The 22,560-nt window shown below is 45.1% G+C and overlaps 1 protein-coding gene across 3 annotated transcripts in view; it reads right to left on the bottom strand.

Annotated features, from left to right (window-relative positions):
- Positions 1-22,560, bottom strand: part of BEND5 (BEN domain containing 5) — a 1,382,785-nt gene that overhangs the window by 585,597 nt on the left and 774,628 nt on the right. Inside the window, exon 1 of one of the 3 annotated variants that reach the window (XM_084852553.1) lies at positions 3,463-3,824. The exons of the other annotated variants lie outside the window; for them this stretch is intronic. Within the exon in view, the coding sequence (XP_084708679.1) occupies positions 3,463-3,682 (220 nt within the window). The 5' untranslated portion in view covers positions 3,683-3,824. Of the gene's footprint in view, positions 1-3,462; positions 3,825-22,560 lie in introns of those variants that run through there. 3 annotated transcript variants of the gene reach the window in all.

The raw sequence follows: 22,560 nt of genomic DNA, 5'->3' as shown, positions 1-22,560 counted from the left end.
TCAGCAGTCCAAATCTTTTAAAAGGTTTATTTTTCCTCCTTCTTCTGCCTTTCTTCCTATCAATTATGGAAGCACTGTGAGCCAGTGTGGTGTAGTGGCTAGAGTGTTGGACTGGGAGCCAGGAGATCTGGGTTCTAGTACCCACTGGGTGACTTTGGGCCAGTCACAGACTCTCAGCCCAACCTACCTCACAGGGTTGTTGTTGCAAGGCTAAAATGGAGAAGAGGAGGATTATGTACACCACCTTGGGTTCCTCAAAGAGGAAAAAAAATGGCATATAAATGAAATAAAAAAAAAAATAAGCACTGCTCCATAACTCTGCATTTCATGGGGATGGGATGGGCAGAAGGAAGATTGTATTTTTACACAAAGATGTATTTATTCAATAAATTAGTATTCCACATCTTCAAAAGTGTATTTTTGTGAAAACTTACATTTTTTTTTAAAAAAAAAGACATTGGGCTGGATCCAGACTTAGTAACAGAAAAGTAGACCAGGGCTAGCAAGGGCTAGCAAGAGCCTTTCACCTTCTTATTACCTGCCTAATCTCAACAAGCAAAAGAACCTGAAGAAGGACCTTACCAGATAACTTCACTATACAGGCTAGCTCATATAGAACATGTGATCTTTGACATAACCTATACAACCATATACAACTTGGAATCATGGTAACACCAGCGCTCGGAAAAAGCAATGAAGTTGTTTCAAAACTGGCAAGATGTGATCTGCATATCCCATGCTCACCAGCAGCTAAAGTTTCTGGAGGTCTTCCAGGGTAGCCCCATATACACCATGTTGCAATAATCAAGCCTGGATGTTACTAGGGCCTGGATAACCATGGCCAGGCTACTTTTGTCCAAGAGATGTTGCAGTTGGTGCATGGAGCTAGTGAAAGGCATTTCATACCACGACATCTCCTGGACGTTCACAGTTAGGGCTGGTTCTAACAGCACTCCCAAACTACAAACCTAATCCTTAAGGGAGAGTACAACCGCATTCAGGACAGGTTGAGCACTATCTCCTTGGTCAGACAGGCCACCTGCCAACAGATCCTCCAACTTGTTTGAACTGAGCTTCTTTTTATTAGGCCCTTTTCCTTCAGCTGAGCAACAGTCCCCCAGCACTGCCTTCTAGCGTCTGCCAGGTATTAACAGAACCACTTAAATGCAGTGCCACCAACTTCAACCCAGCAAGTTGGTCCGGAAGGATAGCACAGCTGATGGCATCAAATGCTACTAAGAGATCCAGAAGAATTATCAAGATCACACTTCTCCTGTACTCCCAGGGCAGGTTATCCATTAGGGCCAAAGCAGTTTCTGTGACAAAACCAAGCATGAAATCAATTCTAGATAATCAGGGTCATCTAAGAATGTCTGTAGTTGTCCAGCCAACAGCAGACCAAATGCTTTGTCCAAAAGAAGTATATTAGTGACCAGCCAGTAGTTGGAAGCAACAGCCCCTTCCCGGGCAAGAACTATGAAAAGGATTAGACAGCACCCTAGACACAATCTGTGAATGAACTGCTATAACTCCGCTAAGTGGTGGTGGTTATGAGAAATATTATCCTAAAATGCTTTGCAATTCAGTTACAGTAGGCCTTCAAGGTTTCTCTAAGATCAACCTGTAAAACCATTTGAAGAAGTCTCTTCACCACTCAAAAAAGCTACACCGGATGGGACAAATGCAACAGTGGTGGAATAGTGTTCCTCTTTGTTGTCATCACTTCCACAGGGTAGACTCAAAGATGAGCTCCTGTGTCTGGTAATATTTTGTGTGAGTTTTTCTCCACTTGTATTTTAGCCATTGTCCCAACCTCTTCATCACCCTCAGTTCTTGAATACACCAAGGAACTGAATGGACTCAATGCAGTGGTAGAAAAGCAATTGTGTCTACAGCCCAGGTCATTCCAGAATTCCATGTGATCAGAGCTTCAATACAAGCACCAGATGTGCCAACAGAAAATCCCTGAGGCTCTCAGAAATCTCTCAGAATCCATCAGCCTCTAGGAGCAGACCATCTTAACAGGTCCACCACCCTACAGAAGTGTGATGCTACTGTAAGCCTAAAACTCATTGGAATGTAAGTCTGAAACTCTTTAGTAAAGCCATCTAAGCTACTGGTGGGGCTGTGACCCTCTTTATTTCTGATCTAACAGGGGAAACACTTGCTACCAAAATTTACTTGCTCCTATCTTTCTTCTTCAGTCTCTGATTGAATTTTTGTAAACAGTCTTATTATGTATGTAGGTCACAGGATGCAGCATTGTTGCAATAACATGGCCTCTGTATGTTATGCATATAGGTCATCACAGACTGAGGTATATAAGATTATGCATGGTTTGGACAAAGTAATTCAGTGGAACTGACAACAGATTTTGGACAGAGAAAAATAAGTATTTTATATAATGAATAATTAACTTATGGAATTCACTGCCACAAGATGTGGTGATGGGCACTGGGTTAGATCACTTTAAAAATGGATTAAATAAATTCACAAATAGGTTTATCAACAGATATTAACAATAATTAACTAGAACCTCCATGTTGAGGTGCAACATGCCTCTGAATAACAGTTGCTCAAAGGCAAACACAGGAGTACTGTTACCTTCATGCTAGGTATGACAATTTCCTGGAAATATCTGGCTCACCACTCTTGGAAAAAGGATGCTGGGCTAAATAGAACTTTGGTTTGATCCAAGCAGAGCTCTTCTTGTGGTCAAATGGCTTTTTCTATGGCAGCTACATCTTTGGCCCTAACTGGTCCATCACCTGTCTCTTCATGTTAATCCCTCCCCCCCCCCCCGTCATCACACATGCTCAAGTAACTGAAGGCCCTCTCAGCCATCCTACACAATGGAACAGTACCCTACTCCATCCTTGTTTTCCAGGCTATCTCCTCACCTCCTACAGATTTCCCACATTCCCCAGTCCTTGCTATGATACCCATTTCAGCATTCTGTCCCCAAACCCAATTAACCCAGGTACCCCATCCTCTCCTATCGCCATTCCCCCTTAAACAACACTCTTCGGCACACATTCACTGAGGTACCCTGAGCGCTCCGAGAAAGGCATTCTATAAAATACTGCATTATTACCACTGCTATTTGCTTAAGGGGTGAGCATCACTGTGCCTGTGAGAGGCTAAGGGATACTGAACGAAACCCTCGCCTAGGCCCCTGCAGCATCAGACCCTCCTGCTGCTTCCCCCTCGAGACATATGAAACCCCTCCCTCAGCAACACACCACACCACACGCACACACATACACACAGAGGATGGCCAGGCCCTGCCGTGGCGGGGCTGGCGGCGGGCCTCTTTCCACCCACCCATCCTTTCCCAGAGTGAAGAGAACAGCTTTTCTCCCCCCCCCCCTCCAAGGAGAGGGGAGGTTTTAACTGGTCTGGCCTCCAGATTTTCCCCGCCCGCCCGGCCGCCCACCGACCCTGCGTCCGTCGGTGCCTCACCTGCCAGCGCCAGGATCTGGGCCTTGTGCAGCGGCGGCTGCTCCCCCCACTCTCCGGGGCTCTCGTCACCGTCCTCGGGGTCGTGGGCCGGGCTGCGGTAGACGGTGTAGACCTTCTGGTTGTCGAAGTCGAGCCGGGATTTGGGGCTGAAGTCCTGAACGCACGACACGGGCAGCGCATAGCACACGTTATCCTCCAGGAACCGCACGAAGGCGTACATTATGGAGCAGGGCAGTGGAAGCGGGGTGGGGGTGAGTGCGTGCGAGGGAGGGAGGCTGCCCGGCGGGCGAGGGTTGGCGGGATAAGGGACGGGGCCCGCGCGGCTCCGTTCCCTCTGCCCCAGCTCTTCTGTTATTGTTCCTGAAAAGCCGGCTCGGCGCTCGGCTGAGGAGGTCTGGGCTGTACAGGCTTCTCTTACCGAGTCAGCCTGGACTTGGGCTTCGGGAAAACAGTACGAGTCGAGCGCCGAGCGAAGCGAGTCTCAGTCTGGCGTGCATCTCAGAGAGCATCGCCCGATGCGGGCGAAAAGTGCCGCTCAGCTCTGCCGGGGGGGCGGCGGCCCCTTTCAGGGGCAGGACGGGGAAAAAGATTGCCCAGGGCCAGTTCCACGTTATGGGTGACCTCAGGGCACCTGCCTTCGGTGCCCACGCGCCCTGTCCTCCTCCTCGCCCACCGCGGCAGCCCCAGTCCTTAGCCAGCCGCAGAGAGGGTTTGCGGGCAGGTGCGCCTTCTCGTGCTTGCTCGCCTTGTTCTGGGTGACCTGGGGCTGGGGGCAGCGGCCCAGTCTCCCGTGCAACACCACCTCTCTCTGGGGCAGGCGCAGCGAGTCTGCCCCAAACCGGGCGCACGAGTGAGCATAAGGTGGAGGCGGCGCCTCGCAGGCGCTCTCTCCACCGCCATTCCCCGTGAGAGAGGGCGCAAGCAAGCAACGGCCGCTCCCGCAAAGTCCAACCATAGTCCCAACGTCTCCGCGCGGTGAACTGGAGAGGATCGGGCTCAACAGGCCGGCTTAGAGCGAGCGTGCAAGTGACCAGAGAAGGAGACCGCGCCTTGCAAGCTCCCACTGCCGCAGCGCCCAGAGAGTAAGAGTGGACGAGCAGAAAGGCAGCGGATGCTCCTTCCTCTCACTCGCCCTCTGGTCAGGGTGACAGGGAAGACTATGCCCAGCAGGGCCCCCCACAGAGGCCATGCCAGCGGGCTGCTGGCTCTCTGGCTCCCTTGCCTCTCCCCGCACTGGGTCCGGTGGGGCTATCCGGCACAAGGGAAAAGAGGCTCCTCGAAGGATCTGCACCGCCCAGAGATCAAGACGGCGGAGAGAGCAGGGGGCTGCTCTCATGAGGCGCACCTATCTCCTCCTCACTGGGGCACTCTCCTGCAGCCCACTGGGCCCAATCCTCCCTGCCGCACCACCCACAGACAGAAGGCGAGCAGGTAAAGGCAGCAACTGTTTCTCCCACACGCTTTCTATGCTGTGTGGCAAACAGGGCTGGGCCCAGAAAGGGCGAGTGACCAAGCAGTGGTCCCTCCTGTGAGGACAATGTGTTGTCACCTCTCATTCACTCTTCTCTCTGGGTGATCCCCATTATGCCCAATCTATCCTGTCCAAAGAAAGAGGGAAAATGAGCTAATGTATGCTACAGGTGATCCTAGATGGAGTACACACTGTCTTCTCTTGCTCACTCATACCCTTTCTCTGAATGGGCCTCCTTGGCCAGTCAAATGACACTTAATGACCATTCCATGCAGAGAGGAAGACTGTGCTCTCTGTGGCAGCCTCACTAGGCCCAAGCAGGTGAGTGACTGGAAGCAAAGTGGCTACTCCTTACCTTAGTGGGCAAGCAAGCAGAAACAATGCTGTGCCTTCTCCCTCTGAGTCTGAATGAGAGGTGGAAGGAGTTGGTCGTGCTACTATCATAGGTGACATAGTAGAGGAGGAGGTACTCCAGCAGCAGCATGAGTGCTGCGCCTTAGCAGCCATTCAAGGCTCTCCCCAATGATATCAAGGCTGTCATTTACCACATTGTGCACTCCTCAGCCATGCAGGTTTTAACCACCACAGGTGGCAAAAAAAAGGATATACAGAAACACCTAAAAAAACAAATGAAACTTGAATAACCACAAGAACGTACTGATTCATTCAGACTGGACTTTGGAACATATTGTATCTTCCAAATGGCCATAGGTATTCATTATTTCACCAAATGGTAATGTTTGGGCCATCCTGCAATATCAACTTCAGGACACATCAGAACCTTGAATAGCCATAGAGGTTATGAGTACACCTTTCCCCACACACATTTTATAGATATGGGCCTTTTGTTATTTTTTCCCCCATTTCTCCTGCCACCTTTTTTCACTGTAAAAATGCACCAGCCATTTAAAAATGATATCCTATGTTAGATACAGTGAAACACGACAGTTATAACTTCTTCCCACACATAAACAATTGTATGAATTGATAAAACATGCTTTGATCCTGTACAGTGTTCTTTAAGGCAGGATGCACAGAAGACAGATCTCTAGATATTTTGGACTTCAATTTCCAGAAGCCCCTGCCAGCATGGCCAAAGGTCAGGAATGCTGGGAGTTGAAGTCCATAACATCTGGAGATCTATTTTATGCCCATCCCAGCTTTAAGATGCATCAAAAGTCCAGCAATGGCCATAATCAGTGCGGTATAGTGATTATAAAGGTTTAGACTAGGAGACCCAGTTTCAAATCCCTGCTTGCATGCAGCTCACTGTGTGACTCTGGCCAATAACATTCTCTCAGCCTAATCTACCGTATTCCCATATACCGGCCTTGAGTTCCTTGGGGCAAGGCTGGGATAAAATTGTATTAAATTATATATCCCATTATCCATTATACAACATTAATCTATAAAGAGCACATGTTTACTTGGACATAAGTCTCTATGAGTCCAATAGGATTTACTCCCTAGGGAGTGGATTAAGGACTGTAGCCTTTGTAGCCATAGGAATACACTCGGATCTGTAATCCTACTACTACTCTGTAAAATGCCATAAGAATGCCTTGGTGGTTAATCATTCTAATAATTCAGTCTGATTGTACAAAGAATGCATTAGGGTATACTGCCAATCAGCAGTATGTACAGCAACAGCCAGCAATGGAATGATGGGATCCTGAATGGAAAATGAATAAAATGATACTGAAGAATAATGGAATTGATGGATATATGCAAAGTAAGCATGTTTTATTGGCATTCAGAAGAACAATGCTACCAAGGCATTCCTATGGCTTTGCAGGGAGGAAAGCTATGAATGGGCAGCTCTGATTATTCAACATAGTTAGGGAGCTTTTGGTGTACCCTAAAAACAACAAGCATGCCAGACATCATACAGTCATTGTGCAAGATCGCAGCACATCCCAATGAATTTTTATAGCCCTCTGTACAGAATGTTTCATAGTAGACTAGTCGCACATACCAAAAAGCGGACATAACTTTTGCTTCTAAGGAAGGCAATGGATGTATACTTAACAAACATCCCCACTTCCTTTGGAAAAGCAGAGGGGGACACGTGGGTTTGTGTAATCATGGCAATAGATATAGTAAAATATTTAATTATGTAATGATGGGTCACATCAATCAGTGATCTGGGCAGTCTGGATAAATTAAACATAAACAAAACACATAAATGAATATACAATTGTGAAAACATTACACTTCAGTAGAATAAACACAGAAGTCATGGATTTTGTAGATGTGCTTTAAATTCCTAATCATAAAGTTGAAATTGTATGATGTGACCTGTTCAGCAGCACAAGCATGGGCTGCAAAATGTTGCCACCTTAAAGTCAGTGGGGAGTTTTGCTATTGACCTTAATAGAAGCAGGCCTGCATCCACAGCTAGCTGTCTTAGATGCTTCACAGTGCAATCCTATACATGTCTACTCAGAAGTAATCTCACTGCATTCAATGGGGCTCGCTCCTGGGTAAGTGGGTATAGGATTGCAACGTTAAAAAGAAAACTAAGACATAATACCTGAGGTGTGACCCAGCCAGTATAGTTATAGTTTTATTGCTAACCTGTGATTATTTTATTTAGGGCTGTGGAGGGAAGGACCCCCTGATCCGACTGGGAAGCCGCTTTGCAGCTTCCAAAGCAGGCCCAATTTGGCTCAGGCAGATTCAGGGGGACCCCGACGCGACCCCAAACTCGAAGCAGGATTTGGAAGTCAAACCCTGCTTTGGGTCCCCCCCGATTCCCCCGCACAAACCCCCTTACCTTGCCGCCGCCACCGTGGCCGCAGCCACCATCATGGTCCTTGCCACTGCTGCCCTCGCTATCACCAACTGCTGAGGCCTGGACATGAATGGCAACTCTTACTGCAGGGAGTTGCCATTTTTAAAATGGCTATCTCCTGGAACTTCCTGGAGGTTGCCATTTCAAAAATGGTGACTCCCTGCAGTAAGAGTCACCGCACGCATCTAGGCCTCAGCAGTTGGCGGCGGTGAGGACAGCAGCGGTGGTGGCGAGAAGGTGGCTCAGGAAAGGACCTGGAGGCGCAGGGGGGCTGGGCTGGGAGGGCCGAAGCTCCAAAGCGCACTCAGTGCTTCGGAGAGCACCCGACCTGCTCCGGGTCACTTCGTGTCTCCTGCACTTCACCTCAGAAGAGGCACAAAATGACCCAAAGCAACCGGCTTTTGGCCTTGGCCAAAGTGGTGCACAGCCCTAATTTTATTGTTTTTTATAGTTGTATCATTATTAACTGCTTTGATATTCACTGGAAAGCAGTATATAAACCTGTGAAATAAATACATTAAGAGCATGCGTAATGAAAAAAATCAAGAAACTAAGTACACATGACAAACACTGGTATTTCTATCCACAAATAAAGCAGAAATGAGACCACCTGCTAAAAATTAAGGAATATCGAGGATCAGTATGTTGCTTAAGACTTTCCCTTATACACATTCAAAAGCTTGTAACCAAACATATGTTTCTATTTCCAACCTGCATATGCTTGGCAATGAAGTATCAATCTTTTTCAAGTAAAAAACTAAACAATCCAGGAGTTGACAGGAAGCCAGTATAGGGGTTTAAAAGAAAGGGTCTGAATTTCGGTGGCAGAGTTCTGGATAGAGTAGTGGGAAGGCCAAGATGCACCAGTGAGAAGTCAAAGGAGAGATGGTTACAGTAGTTGAAGTGGATGATGGAAAGTACATGAACCAGAAATTTCACTGAAGGGACAGAGTGTAAGAAGCAACATGGAGTGACTTTGGGGAGCAAAGGAGATGGAAAAAACAGCTGCATGCCTCTCTCAGAGTAGATAGCGGCATTATCAATGGATGCAGAGTTTATGAGGAGAGGAAGGCTTGGGAGGATAGATAAGTTCAGTCTTGGACATATGGGTGATACTAGATAGAGGGCTCCTATCTCTACCAATCAAAAGGCATTGGGCAGCTATTCTGTGTTTTCCTCATTTACATTTTTTTGTAGAAAGATAGAAAAAGTGGTTGGAAAACACAGGAAGATTACAAGTTGAAGACATTTTCTGAGACCCCAGTAGAACTCCATGAATGAGGCAGGCAATTGCATGCTTCGTCTGGAAGCACCCACTGAGTTTGAATATCACATGGATGTATAACAAAATGTGTCATGCAACCAAAAGCCTGTCTTCAGAGTGTTCTTTAGTTGAAATTAGAGGAAATTTCCCAGCCAGCTGCTGTCTTATACATTTCATGGTTACAGGGCCAAGCATAATGCAAGAATACCTCTTCAAATAAAAGAAATAAACACATAAAGCACCTATTTGCAACAGAGACATGCATTTCCAGAAGGAAGGTAGCGCGCTTCACATTTCTAACAGAAATAATTCATAGTAATGAGCAGTGTGAAAGATTCATGCTTGCGATTCCTCACCAGTTAGCAGAAATGAAGACCAGAGGTGAAACTGGTCATTCATTGCCTGCCAAGCAAATGGCTGCTCTGGAGACTACTGTTACTATACAAACCATAACATAGAGTTAAGGGCAATATTTACTTGTGTGCTGAGAAATGTATCTGTTGCCATGGATATTGTGATCTCTTTAAGCTGCTGGTCTTTCAGTACCATAGAGTCTAGATGGTGATCTGATCTCACAGGTCTTTTACATTCTAGCAAAGCTTACAGCCATTTAAGGCTGATAATCCATTTCATTTGTAACACCTTATATAAGCATCTATACAGTTATGTTCTAGTGTTTTCAACTTGGAATAAATGTCATTATCACAGCAGGGCAAATAACACTTGGAAATGGTTTTGATTAATATGAGAACTCCAGTAGGGAGCTTGAAAGGAGGCAGTCTGGAACAGGAATAGGCTACAGTAATGTTTTTGAGAAATGTCCTTAGAATTTGCACATAGCCATTCAGAAATAATAGCATTTAATAAAATTAGAATAAGGCCTTCTCAAATAACAATATCACCATCCAGTAACTTGAAAGCATTTTATAAACATTACATGACTTTACCAGGACTGCTAATGTGAAATCGAAGAACCCATACAGAAAAGGGAAAAAAAGAACAAAGCAAGTTATTAACAGATGTACTGCTCCAGACTATTGTCAGGCACACACAGGATCTTGTGGAAGGGGCCTTCAAATTCTTATCCCCTTGTTTGCCACTAGGGCCTGACTCCACTCCCTCTCCTGCTACAGAAGCAGGTATTCCAGGCACCTGTATTGTGTAAGTGTTTCACACAGAACAGAAGCTGTTTCAGGTTGTAGAGCAAGCAAAAAGAGAGATCCCGTGAGCGTTAATTCAAAATGTAATCAAAAGCAATCTGACTAAGCACTAAGTGTAGCAATGACAATTTATAGCAATAAGGAGAGAGAGAGAGACCTTTAGCTTTTCTATTTAGAAGAAAATGTTACCCACTTTCTCACAGACTCAGAGCACCTTACAGTAGGTAATGCAACACAATAAAACTTCAAAGCTAGTGTTCACATTTGGGCAATATATAAAGCAAGGGGGACATAGCGTAATGAGGATGGTGTGGTGTTAGTAAATATAAGTGCGAATTGGTTTTGGAATCCCTAGGCTCACATTCCCATCTATGCAATGTGTTCATTATATGATAATGAGAAAACCACTTGTTCTTCCAATTCTGTGTAAGGGGTATATGGTCTTGTGTGCATTAGAGGACTATGACAATGACGCACTGTTGTGTCAGCATTGCTTTGTGAGGTCCATGTGGGGTCCCACCCTGCCAAACTTTGGGCAAAGGGTATAATTTGAAGTAAGAGAGCTCCAAGTATTAATTGTCTGGCTTTGAACAAATGACTTGTTTCTCAATCTCTGTAGTTTCTTACCTGTACATTTTGATATTCCAGAGGGCTGTTGGCTGTCATTAAAACTGACAAAGCTTCTGTATCAGCATTGTTTTGTGAGGATGCCTAAGTGCTCCTTCTCCCTTTTATCAGATGGGTTAAAGGGCTTCCAGTAGATTCTGAGGTTTGTGAAATTCTCATTTTCAGATCCACCCCTCTCTCTCTGGTTTTGGAGTTCTGAATTACCCTCCATTCTGTGTTGTGAGTTTTAAAAATTCCTGAAAGTTGTATAGAGTACTGCACCACTTTAATTTTCTTCATGTATTCCCCACCCTTGTATTTCCCCAGTATTTAACAATCTTGTCTATATGATTGCATCGTTCTGCAGTGTTTTACCAGTGCCCATTCATAGCAGTATTGGAAAAAAAAAGTCACACCCACACAATCTTGTGACTGCACAGTTGGTTGTATGAAGGTTCTTTAAGTGTGGTGTTTCACCAATGTGCACAAATGTATATGCACTTCTATTAAACTTGTGGACATTGCAGTGGCAGCTGGTTTCATTGGGGCTGATGGAGTAGAGGGCAGAGAAACTAATTGCAGGAGGAGCTGTATGAGCAGAGCCAACAGTAGGTAGAACCAGGAATCACAATAGGTGGAGCAACTTCAAGATAATGACTACAGAACAGAGGGTTGGGAGGGATCGCTGACCCATACAACAAAAATGCACTTATTTGAACCCACATTTTTCTGCTCCCCCAACAACCTGTTGCATACAAAGGCAAAATGAGAAAAGTAAACTTCAAGATTATGCATGCAAAGAGTTATGGGAGAGGGAAGATTTACAGAGCAACACACAAAAACAATTCTTGAGCCCATATTTTTCCGCTATAGCAGTAATTCATCGGACAGAAAGGATTAAAATAAGAAATTTATACTTTTAAAAAATCACCTTCATAGAATTAATGAAGGGTGGAGGGGGCTCCCATACCCCACGATGCCAAGTTTGAAATAGAAAAAGAGGAGAAAATTGAACATATATTAGCAGTGGATTGGGGACTCCCATGACACCACACATACACACTGCCCACAATCAGTTCCACACCCTTAGGATGCAGGTTAAAACAAAATTAGGAAAACATTTTTCCCTGTTCAGGAATAGAAGAAAATAGCAAGGGGTTTGGGGCTCCTGGGACACTCCCTTGCCCCCAGGGACTTCAGGTTAAAAGACTTTAAAAAATAAAATAAAAAATAGTCTTCTTCACAGGAGTGCAATTAAAATTGCACAGCAGTTAAAATTCACAAACCAAAGCAAGTTAAATAACATACCCATTCATAATGCAGCTTCCCTCCAGTGCCTCTGAAATCTTAGATGGCTGCTGCCTAGTGCTGGCCAATGTCTCTGTTGCAGATCTCTCTAGTCCATTCTCCCATAAAATAACCAGGGGTAGACATGCAGTCACAAACACACACTCTAAAAATATCAGTAAACTGCTGTAGCAGGATCCCACCAACATGCTGCTCTGAGGCTGTTTAGCTTGGTGGCCTCAAGGAGAGTGTGCCAAAGAAGAGTAGGAAGAAATCCAACCAAAAAAAGAGGACATAGATTGTGAATAAGGCATCCATAGAGGATGTCTGCAGCCAAACAAATAGCTGGGTCCTGATTGGGGGAACCAATCAGGACCAGACCTGGGAATCAGGCAGAGCAGTCCTCCTGGTCACTCCACCTGCCTTGGAATACCCTGAGAAAGAGGACAGAGCAGGTGTGTGCATGTTGGAGGAGGAGAGAGCATGCAGGCAGCAGAAGCCACTGCCAGCCCAGAATTAGAATGGAGACACTGGACTACCCTGAAGATAGAGAAATAACATACACATTTGTCTTGCTCTGGCTGGGTAAGCTCTATGCTAGGCAAATACAGGGATGAATCCAATAGGCAAGTCAGTTAGGCAGGCAAATGGTCAAGCACAGTATTACCAGGCAAATAGGTGGTTTCCAGAAGAGAGGTCTGAAGCGCAGCCAAGGTCAAAACACAGATAAGCAGTCGGATACAATACACAGCCCAAGAAGCAGAGTCAGGCAGGAATCCAAGGGTCAGTAGCACAGAAGTCAATAGCAAGGTCAGGGATACAAGGCACTGGAGCTGGTAGAACAATGTTATTCCAGGACTGGTTAGGCTGAAACTGAAGGCTTATATAGCCAGAGCTTCCTGAGCCCCACCCAGGACTCAGCTGCAGTTAGGTATAGCCCACTGGCAAAAGTCTTACTCATAAGGAGGGCCTTGCACATAAGAAGTCCTTTCCTCTTGAGGAGTTCTCCTTTGTAATCTAGCACTCCCTCTCAAACTGGCTTGCCTCTTGAGGCCATGATCTTCTCGGGGCCAGGAGGTCGCTCAACCTCTGCCTCAGAGGTGGAGTCTCCCACCTCTGAGGCAGGGATGGACCTGCAGCCATCTCCCCCAAGGGCCCAGGCTGCTCCTGGTGTTCTGACATAGACTGTTCTGGGATATTCTTCATCTCTGGGAGTTCCACCTCCTCCTCTGAGTTCTTCCAGTGGGGGCATTACATAGTTATTTATTGGGGCTGGGAGATGTCTTTTGGACTGGTGGAGTGGGGGAGAAACTCTGGTAGGGGGTGGGCATTGATATTAACAGGAGAAAATATGCAAATAACCTGAAAGAATCCAAAATTGTGATAAGATGTGCATGCTCCAATTTTGGAATTAATGTGACATTCTCCTAGTTATATAATTATATACTTAAATTTTTAAAATATGATGAAGGGGAAAATATTCTCCTAGATAATCTGGAAATTTGGAGGAATGGAACACATGGCAGAGAGAATGCATGCTAAAATCTGCTCATTCCTAATGAGCTTTTACTGTTAGCATTCCTTGCCAGTAGAAAGGTCTTTCTATATCCACATGTCTTTTTAAAGATTAAGGGTGCAATCCTATCCAGATAGGCAGTCACCTCCAAACTCGGAGGTGACTGCTTATCCAAAGCAGGGCAAGAGAAGCACAGAGGGGATTGTTCCCTCCGCGCGTCTCCTGTCCTGCATTTTCGGCTAGACAGCTGATTCCAGCTGTCTAGCCTCAGGAGGGCAGAGTGGGAGAGGCCGCTGCTGAATGACACACTGAATGTGTCACACAGGCATTTCCGCCCTCCTCGCCCGGAACACCCCCAGACATACCCTTTTCAGCTGCTCCATGCCCCACTTGTGAGTGCAGTGGATGGGGCTGTTCCACACGAAGTGGGGGCAGGTCAGTTCTCTGGGAACCGACCTCGGAATGCGGGCTTCAAGGTCGGTTCCTGGAACACAGGATATCCTTCCTATGGCCATCTAGCCACTGTCTAGCGGCCATAGCATTGCTCCCTCCATCATGTTTTTCTATGTGAATCTGCTGTGTGCACTCATCAGAGCCTATGTTGGATTCTCTGAAGCAAGCTCACCTTGTGATTCAAGTGAAACTATCACCCTGTGATTTGGAAACTATCTGGGTATTGTTACTTATAAAGTCTATAGCTTATGGGTTATAGTAGCTTCTTGGCAAGACAGAGCTCAAATAAGGTAAGTAGAAAGGACTTCTAGCATCACCACTTTGGAGGACCAGCAGCAGCTCCTGCTGAACCCAGGTTTGTGAAAGAACTTATTCTAAGTCAGATTTCATCAAGACCAATCCCTGCTACAACCTGTTTTTAATTATGGAGCTCAGTTCTGAAACATTTGCAGTAACAAGGGCATTTTGTTCATTACTGAATTAATTACAGTCACCTCATCTTTGGGATTTAGGGAAGAGCTTCTAGATTAGAATGTGTGATTTATACACAGATTTGAGTCCCAGCATAATGTATTCTATATCATTTTTCAGCCCAAAGCCCCCCAAGGCAGTGAACATATTAATACAGCAAATGATACAGTAAATACAATAAACAAATCAGCAAAACAATGTGAGACAGTGAAATCATATAATATAGGGACAAGAATAAAAGAAAGCCTTCTTAAGCTAAAGGATTAAAGAGTCCTCTCACCAACTTTGCCTTCCATACACTTAGCAGCTAGAAACCTGGCCAGACAACAAGAGATGCAACAGAAAAAAGCCTCCCCCAACTGATTAAGTGGTCTACTCACCACCATCCTAACTATTTGGCAGTTCAGGACAAAGAAGCAATCAGTGTAAAGAACTGTCCACACAAACAAATTTTTAAAAAATTGGAGCTCGTCCAATATTAACAGTTGCCACAATGGGAAGTATCTGATATCTTTTTTATACAAGTATTATTTATTTATTTATTACATTTCTATACTGCCCAATAGCCAAAACTCTCTAAACGGTTCACAACAATTAACAACATAAAATACAGCATAATAGAAAGTAATATAAACTGCTAAAAGTTTAAAACTACAGCAAAAATTAAAGTAAAAACCAGCAGTACTGTAAACATTTAAAAATACAGTAACAGATTTAAAAACAACAGAAAAGGAAAGACTAAGCATACCTAATAAGGTCTTTATCTGGCACCATAAATACCACAATGTAGGGGCCAGGCAAGCCTTTCTGGGGAGAGTATTCCAGAACTGGGGTGCCACCCAACCCCAAAATATTTAGGCTAAAAAGGATGTGGTCCTTACCCTTATGCCAACTTGACAGGATGACCCAGAAGAGAACTCCTTCAAAAGTAATCTGCCATCCAAAGACAGCCACCCCAGAATGACTGCCTTGCCACTGTAGTTGTAAGAGTATCCTCAGAGGGCAGGGGATCTGGGTGACATTGGTCTGTCTGCTGCTCCCACTTCAGCCTCAGCAGCCAAAGACCCTGGCAGGCTGGGTGGTAATGCCTCCTTAGAGGCAAATGTTCCAGACACTGCTCCTCTCCCTTTTCCTACTCAAACAGAATTTCCAGGCCTTGAATTGTGGCCCCCTTGGCAGCCAACTAAAAACAGTTGCCTTGCGGACAGTACCCTTTTGTAAGGGGGCAAGAGAGCTCCCCATGGTTCAAAAGATGTCTCTCCCTTCTAGCAGTGCCTTCCAGACAGCAGCCTAAGGTCCCAGGTAGTTGCATGGGTGGGGCGGGGCAGGAGGAAGAGCTCAGTCCTGATGGATTCAAACACAGGTTTCTCCTCTCCAGCCTATCTAGAAATTGAGCACTGCTGTGTGCCTTTAATGTGTGTGTGTGTTTTTAATCCTGAAAGATTGCGGCATTTGTTTCTTTTTACCAAACCAACAGAGAAAATTTTGAGATTGCTTTAAAGAACTATGCTAACATTAATATGTTTAATAATGATTCCTACATGGAATGGCATGCAGCCTTTAGTGTGATATTATGCAAATGCAGCTATGCAAACTAATAGCTAAAATCTGCATTTTTCCACATTTGCACCATGTTATGTGCATTTATAATCTTCACTGTTAGTAGCATCTCTTACTCATCAAACAAAACTCAGGGTATGCTGCCTGCTATTTAAACTCCCAACAAACATAAAAGCCAGACATTTGAATAAGCAATGTAATGTATACATTTTGATTCAGTTCAGTATTCTGATCACCTCCTAGTTGGAATAGTATTCAGGAAGGTGACTGAAGAGAAATATACCACTCAGAATATCAATTGGAATATTCTTGCAATACACTGTTCAGCAAGGATAGTGCAGTACTGAGATTACGTTCTGCATATAATCAAATTTCTGATGCCTCTACAGACACACACACACACACACACACACACACTCCTTTATAATGTTGTATGCAAAACAGCACTCAGATATTTTGAAGCACATACAATCTGCAGCTACTGCTTTGTCCAAATTGATGAGAAAACAATCAGTGAGGGTGGGGAGGAAAGAAATGGTGGATGAATTACAAGCATTGACTTTGTAAAATTCACCCTTGCCATTTTCACTATTCTGAGAAAGGAAATAGTATACCACCTCTTTTACCACAGTAGCTGAAGTGTGAAGAGAGACTGTGTATCTAAATTCAATATAAATTTACACTTTGGTCCCATTTGTGTGCTAATGATTCATTTAACCTTGTGTGTATTCCCAAAGAATTTATTGATGGCTTGCATTCTCTAATTTCTATATTTGTCTGATAAAAATTTATCGAAATAGTAACATCAATTATAAAACGCATGACATTTTGACATGGGGTGTGCCTACCTACTAATCCCTGTCTGTCACTGTAATTGAATGGATATGACTGTTTAAGGTGTGTGATCACATATCTCTATAAATAAAAGTTTCTGTCAGGTCCTGCCAGCACCCAGAGCCTGAGTCAGATGGGACAAACTCACAGGAAGAGTGGAGAATGCTCCACAGACCTGATCCTGTGCTGATACCAGGAACAGTTGTTTCTTACTGGCCAGATTTCCAGTTCAGCAAATACAGGGACTCAAATCACTCCTTTCTCCAAGGATGTCTCAATCCTCCTCTCAGTCTCAAGAACAAAGGCACCTCTGAACCCAAACAGAGCCAATTATAAATTGGGGTGTTCACCTGGCAGCATGGTGAAGAACCCTCTCCAACTTCAGCCCCTGATGTTGAGACCCTGACTTAAGTGGCTCTAGGATCAGAGCATGCAGGAAGGTGGGGCTACAAGATCTGGTAAAGAATTCTGCCTGGCTGGTGCAACCCCTGTGCTACCCAGCAGCACCTTATTCTAGCTACAGTATGGGCAGCCTCACTGCTGTTCCAGCAATCCTGAATAGCACCAGGCTCCTAAACTTGTCTTCCTTCCTAGCTGGACAGCTTCCCTCTCTTGCTGATCTGGCAAGACCATGACTCCAAGGCCCAACAGTGTCTTTCCCCAAAAGGGATTGAACTACCAATTTGTTGGGAACGGTGCAGGTGGCACCGCTGCACCGCATCACCTTCCTACCAAGGATTCTGGGCCTGGTATTCTATTTAAGGCATTTCTATACTGCTGTTCATAATATATATCCCTGGTAGTCCCAGACCCCAGTGGAAAAAAATGCTCCACTGAGGCCTGGGAGTGCCTGCAGCAGCCACCTGCTCACCCTAATCCTTTGCCCCAAGGTAAGTTTCTTCACCTTGGAGGAAGAGAAGGGGGACGCAGCAGTAGGTGTTTCTCGAGCACCCTTGGGTCTTTATGAGTGCTCACTTGGAAACTCACCCAGAGCCTCAGCCCCTTTCAGGGCAAGCAGAGGGATGCTCATGTATCCCTACTCCCACATCAGTAGTGTCTCCAAATGTACCCCTTTACTTTCTCCTGAGTGAACTGTTGCCATTATATCCTATGTGGGAAAATAAAGCATGCAGATAATGTTGCTGTGAGAACACAACCTGTCTACCATCCCTGACACAGGGTGATCCAGCCACTTCGAACAGGAATGCTGTTTGGGGGGGGATATATCTCTTCCCCCTTCAGAATACAGAGTGGGGGAAGAAATAACACTTTTCTAAAACCACCTCCTCAAAGCAAACGAACAGGAGGAGGGAATTAGGCAATCCACAGCCTCTATGGATATAGTGGCTGGTTTCGAGTAACAGGAAGCAGGGATGAAATTTAGCAAAGCAGGTCAGGTCTTGTCCCTATGTCAATGGATAGGAGCTATGTGATGGATAGGTAGAAGGACCCTCATGACTGCCTCTTCACTATCTATTTATAACTAAGAATGTTGCAGTTGTAACAAGCAGAGCAAGTGTCAGGGTTGTACCAGCTTCTCTGCTTTGAGAGTGGGAAAATAACTCCCTTCCCTCAGCAGGCTCTGCCTCTAGATAGAAAGACACTTGACAATTAGAAAAAACACAACAAGCCCTACCCAAAGCTCATGATCTAACAACAACAAAAAAAAAACCCCAAAAAACAAGCAGGGAGGGGTAATGGGAGGGAAAGGAAGTCAAAGTCTCAGCAGAAGGAGGTCAGCATTTTAAAAAGGCACCAGAGAAAGCCTGAGAGAGAAAAAGAGAAGTTATTTGAACATAAAGAAATGACAACAGATATCAGTAGAAAGAGTTCCCATTTAACATCAATGGGAGTTTTCCTCCTAGGGTTGATAGCAGCTTCAGTGGGAAAGGGATTTTTTTTTTTTTTTAATCAGGACCACAGAAGAAGAGCAAAGAGTAAAAATCCCTTCCCACACACCTCTGATTGCCACCTCACCCACACCTATTTAGAATTAAATAAAAGATTCACAGTACTTGCAGTGTTATATTTAGTTTAGCCTTAAGAGGAGAGGGAGAACAATGCTTTACCACAGAAGTTAAAGGAAAAACAAAGGCTTCACATTGCAGCCAGCAACACATATTAAGTGTGGACAGCAAAAACTCATTCACAAGCACACCACTGTAGCTCCAAAGGCCAGCTGGGTTGTGGAAATTTTTGCTATAGCAAATTATGGAATGATCATTGTGAATGGAGGCTAAATAAACATTTGTCAGGGGAAACTTCGATACAAAAATATGCCTCATGAACAGTGATGATGTTGAATTTCACCATTGTGCTTGCTTACAACTTACACTCTCTGCACCAGCACTTTTCCTTAGCTTTCAGGCTCAAATCCAGATGGGGACCATGGAGTTGCAATTAGATAATACAGAACCAGGACAATGTGGGCATCTTTGCTGACTAAGGGAAAGAGTTAGGTGCATGGAGGATGTTGTAAGCAAACACAGTTTGTGGCATTGCTCTACTTCATCACTGACCATGGAGCACGTCATCAGCCTTAGCTTCCAATTTCCTGATTTTGTGGAGCTTGAGCTAACATGAGATAGCCTTAACTCTGGTCTTAACCTGGCAGGGTTTTTTTTTTTTTTTAATCATTAGATTTATCTGGTTTTTGAAAAGGAAATTTATAATTACAGTGTTGGTGATCCTACCCTTTCCCCAATCTATTTATATCTGCTAGGGATGTACGGACTGTGTAAAATCCGCTCCGTCTGTGTTTCGCAAATTGTCAGGCCCCTTTTATTCTGACATCCGCTCACAGACAGATGCAATTTTTTTTTCGTCATGTGGAAAAATATGCAAATAATAATGTAAGTATTTACATAAGCATTTACATAATTTGCTTTAGTACGCAACATTTAGCGTATTGTCCCCCATTCCATTTAACTTTCCTCAGCAGAAGCTTACATACTGTGCTATGAATTTATATTTGTAAATTTTGGAAAGTAAAAAAAAATTATCTGAAAGCTAGGGATGGCGGAGAATTTCTCCCCGAAACTTCGGGGGGCCGAGCGCCAACGTGTTCGGCCCCCCGAACAAGTTTCGGGGAGAAATCCTCCGCCCCCCCGCCCCCCGCCCCCCCCCGGGACGGGACTTACCTTCCCTGAATGTCCCTCCCGGCGGCGGGTCCGGCTGGCGGTTCGTCCGGTGTTCGAGCGGGGCGGGAGCGGCAGCCGGTCTTTTGACCGGCTGCCGCCCCCGCCATTGCAATGAAAGAAAAAAAAAAAAACGTCCCCTGATAGGCTACGTGACGATTCACGTAGCCTATCACGGCAAGATTTGCAAAGTCAGCCGTGATAGGCTACGTGTATCGTCACGTAGCCTATCACGGGTGACTTTAAAAAAAAAAAAGTGTGTACGGATAATGGCGGCCCCCATAGGGAGCCGCCATTCCCCTTCCTTATTTGGTCGCTGTAGTCTATGTCAATGTTTACATAGACTACGGTGAAAATAAGGGCAACGCTATTTGCGTTGCCCTTATTTTCGCCGTAGTCTACGTAAACATTGACGTAGACTACAGCAACTAAATAAGGAACGCGAATGGCGGCTCCCTATGGGGGCCGCCATTCGCGTACGCGCTTTTTTTTTTTTTAAAGTCACCCGTGATAGGCTACGTGACGATTGACGTAGCCTATCACAGCTGACTTTCCAGATCTAGCCATGATAGGCTACGTGAATCGTCACGTAGCCTATCAGGGGACTTTTTTTTTTTTACTTTCGTGTTCGCGGCCGGGCGAGGCGGGAAGCCTCCTCCCCGGCCTGAATTTCGGCCGGGCGAGGCGGGAAGCCTCCCCCCCCGGCCTGAATTTCGGCCGGGCGAGGCGGGAAGCCTCCCCCCCCGGCCTGAACTTCGCAGGGGGAGCAGCGAAGCGCTCCCCCCCACCGCGAAAAAGCTGCGATAAAAGGTAAGTGACTTTCGTTCACCCCTACTGAAAGCCCACAGACTCCACATGGCCTGAGGAGGTCGCTCTGCAGTGGATTCCACAGGTCGGATTCTTAGAAATCTGAGCTCATGTCTCGAATTTCTCCAGAATCCCTAAAATCTGTTTTCTTGCAAGTTGACCTATATGATAATCGGCATTATCAGTACTTAACTAATGGTAGTCATGATTTCATTTCAAGAATCAGGACTCTAAAATCTTCGGAAGAACTTGCACGGATAGAGGAGACTGTCCTCTGCAGACATTTGCTCTCCACATGTAGCAAGTGCTGAGAATGGTGAGAGGCTCAACTGAAGTCTAGGGAAAAATCTGTATACACTTTGCCCTTCCCTTCTTGTGCTCTTGGACCAACTCTGTATCAATTGTCACTTATGCCATCAAGGGTAGGCATGGGTAGGCACCTGCCAAGGACCCACACCCCAGCAGGTACCCACTGAGAAGTGCCTCCTGCGCTTGTTCCTCCTCTTCATGATTGCAATCTGCTTGTTCACCTGCCTCTCTCTCTGGCCCAGACAGTGATGGTGATGAGGAGGAGGAGCAGGAGATGCCACTGCCTACTTGCTCTGGCTCTCTGCCTGTCAAGCAAGTGGCAGCAATGACGGGGAAGAGGGGTAACAGCAGCCGGTGACAATGGCAGTGAGAAGACAGACTCACTGAGGGAGGGGGCCCATTGAAGGTGTCCTCCACAAGGGCCTTCAAAACCTGGACCTGGCACTGGTCTCATCCTAAGCCTCAGGTGCAATGTGGAAAAGGTAAGGCTATAATCTTGTACAGCAGTGCCAGTGGCAACAGCTCCGCTCACTAATGTTGGGACCGAAAGGTGCCATCCTGTGAGCACACTAGTATGTAGGATTAGGTATAAGAATTTCCTGTTATCTTTCTAACTTTGTAACTGTGATTGAATACATTTTGACCTTGCTTATTCTTTCAGCTGAAGGTTTTTGTTTTTTGCCTTCTTTGGGCCATTCAACAGACTTCATGAACTACTATGAAAGTAGACTGAACAGTCTGTACTATAAAGATCCCAGAATTCTGGCAGAAGCAAATGAATTGACCAGAAAAGCTAATAAAACTAATGCCACCAGCTGATATATTAGTTCACATTATGTTTTCCAGAGGGAGATGTCTTTGGGCTTTCTTCTGTGCACATTTACCACTTGTCAATCAATCCATCAAGGTGATACTTTATATATAATTAGGTTAGAGTACCTTGATGGAATTTAAATTTTAATATATTTTGACTTCTGTTCATCAATCCTGCAAGGCTGTGAAAGTTACAGAGAGTGTAAAGTGTCTAAAAAGAAAAGGTTTTGCAGTTTTTATGCATTTCTGTTTGACCTTCTATTGTAAAAATATTCTCAGAATAATCAGTCACTATGTTATGCAAATTAAGAACTATATGGATCGAGGGTTCTCTGATGCTACCCTTGTGTTAATAAAATGGAAAATGGACATTCTTGGCACAGCTGTTGGAGCAGTTCCTTGGCATCTTCAAAGAAGTCAGCCTATGACAATATGATAGATATCATCAAATATTTGAATGACTGTCACATAGATGAGGGAACACATTCGTTTCTGTTGCTCCAGAGAGCAGGACCCAAACAAATAGGTTCAAAATACAAGTAAAAGGATTTAGACTAAACACTGGGAAGAACGTGATGGTAGAAGCTGTTTGCCAATAGAACAGTCTGCCTTGGAA

Source organism: Heloderma suspectum, chromosome 4 (assembly GCF_057233095.1).
Source record: "Heloderma suspectum isolate Gila_16-S chromosome 4, 16-S_ref, whole genome shotgun sequence".
In the NCBI taxonomy this organism is placed as follows: domain Eukaryota; kingdom Metazoa; phylum Chordata; class Lepidosauria; order Squamata; family Helodermatidae; genus Heloderma; species Heloderma suspectum.
This window is presented reverse-complemented; position numbering and strand designations above follow the sequence as displayed.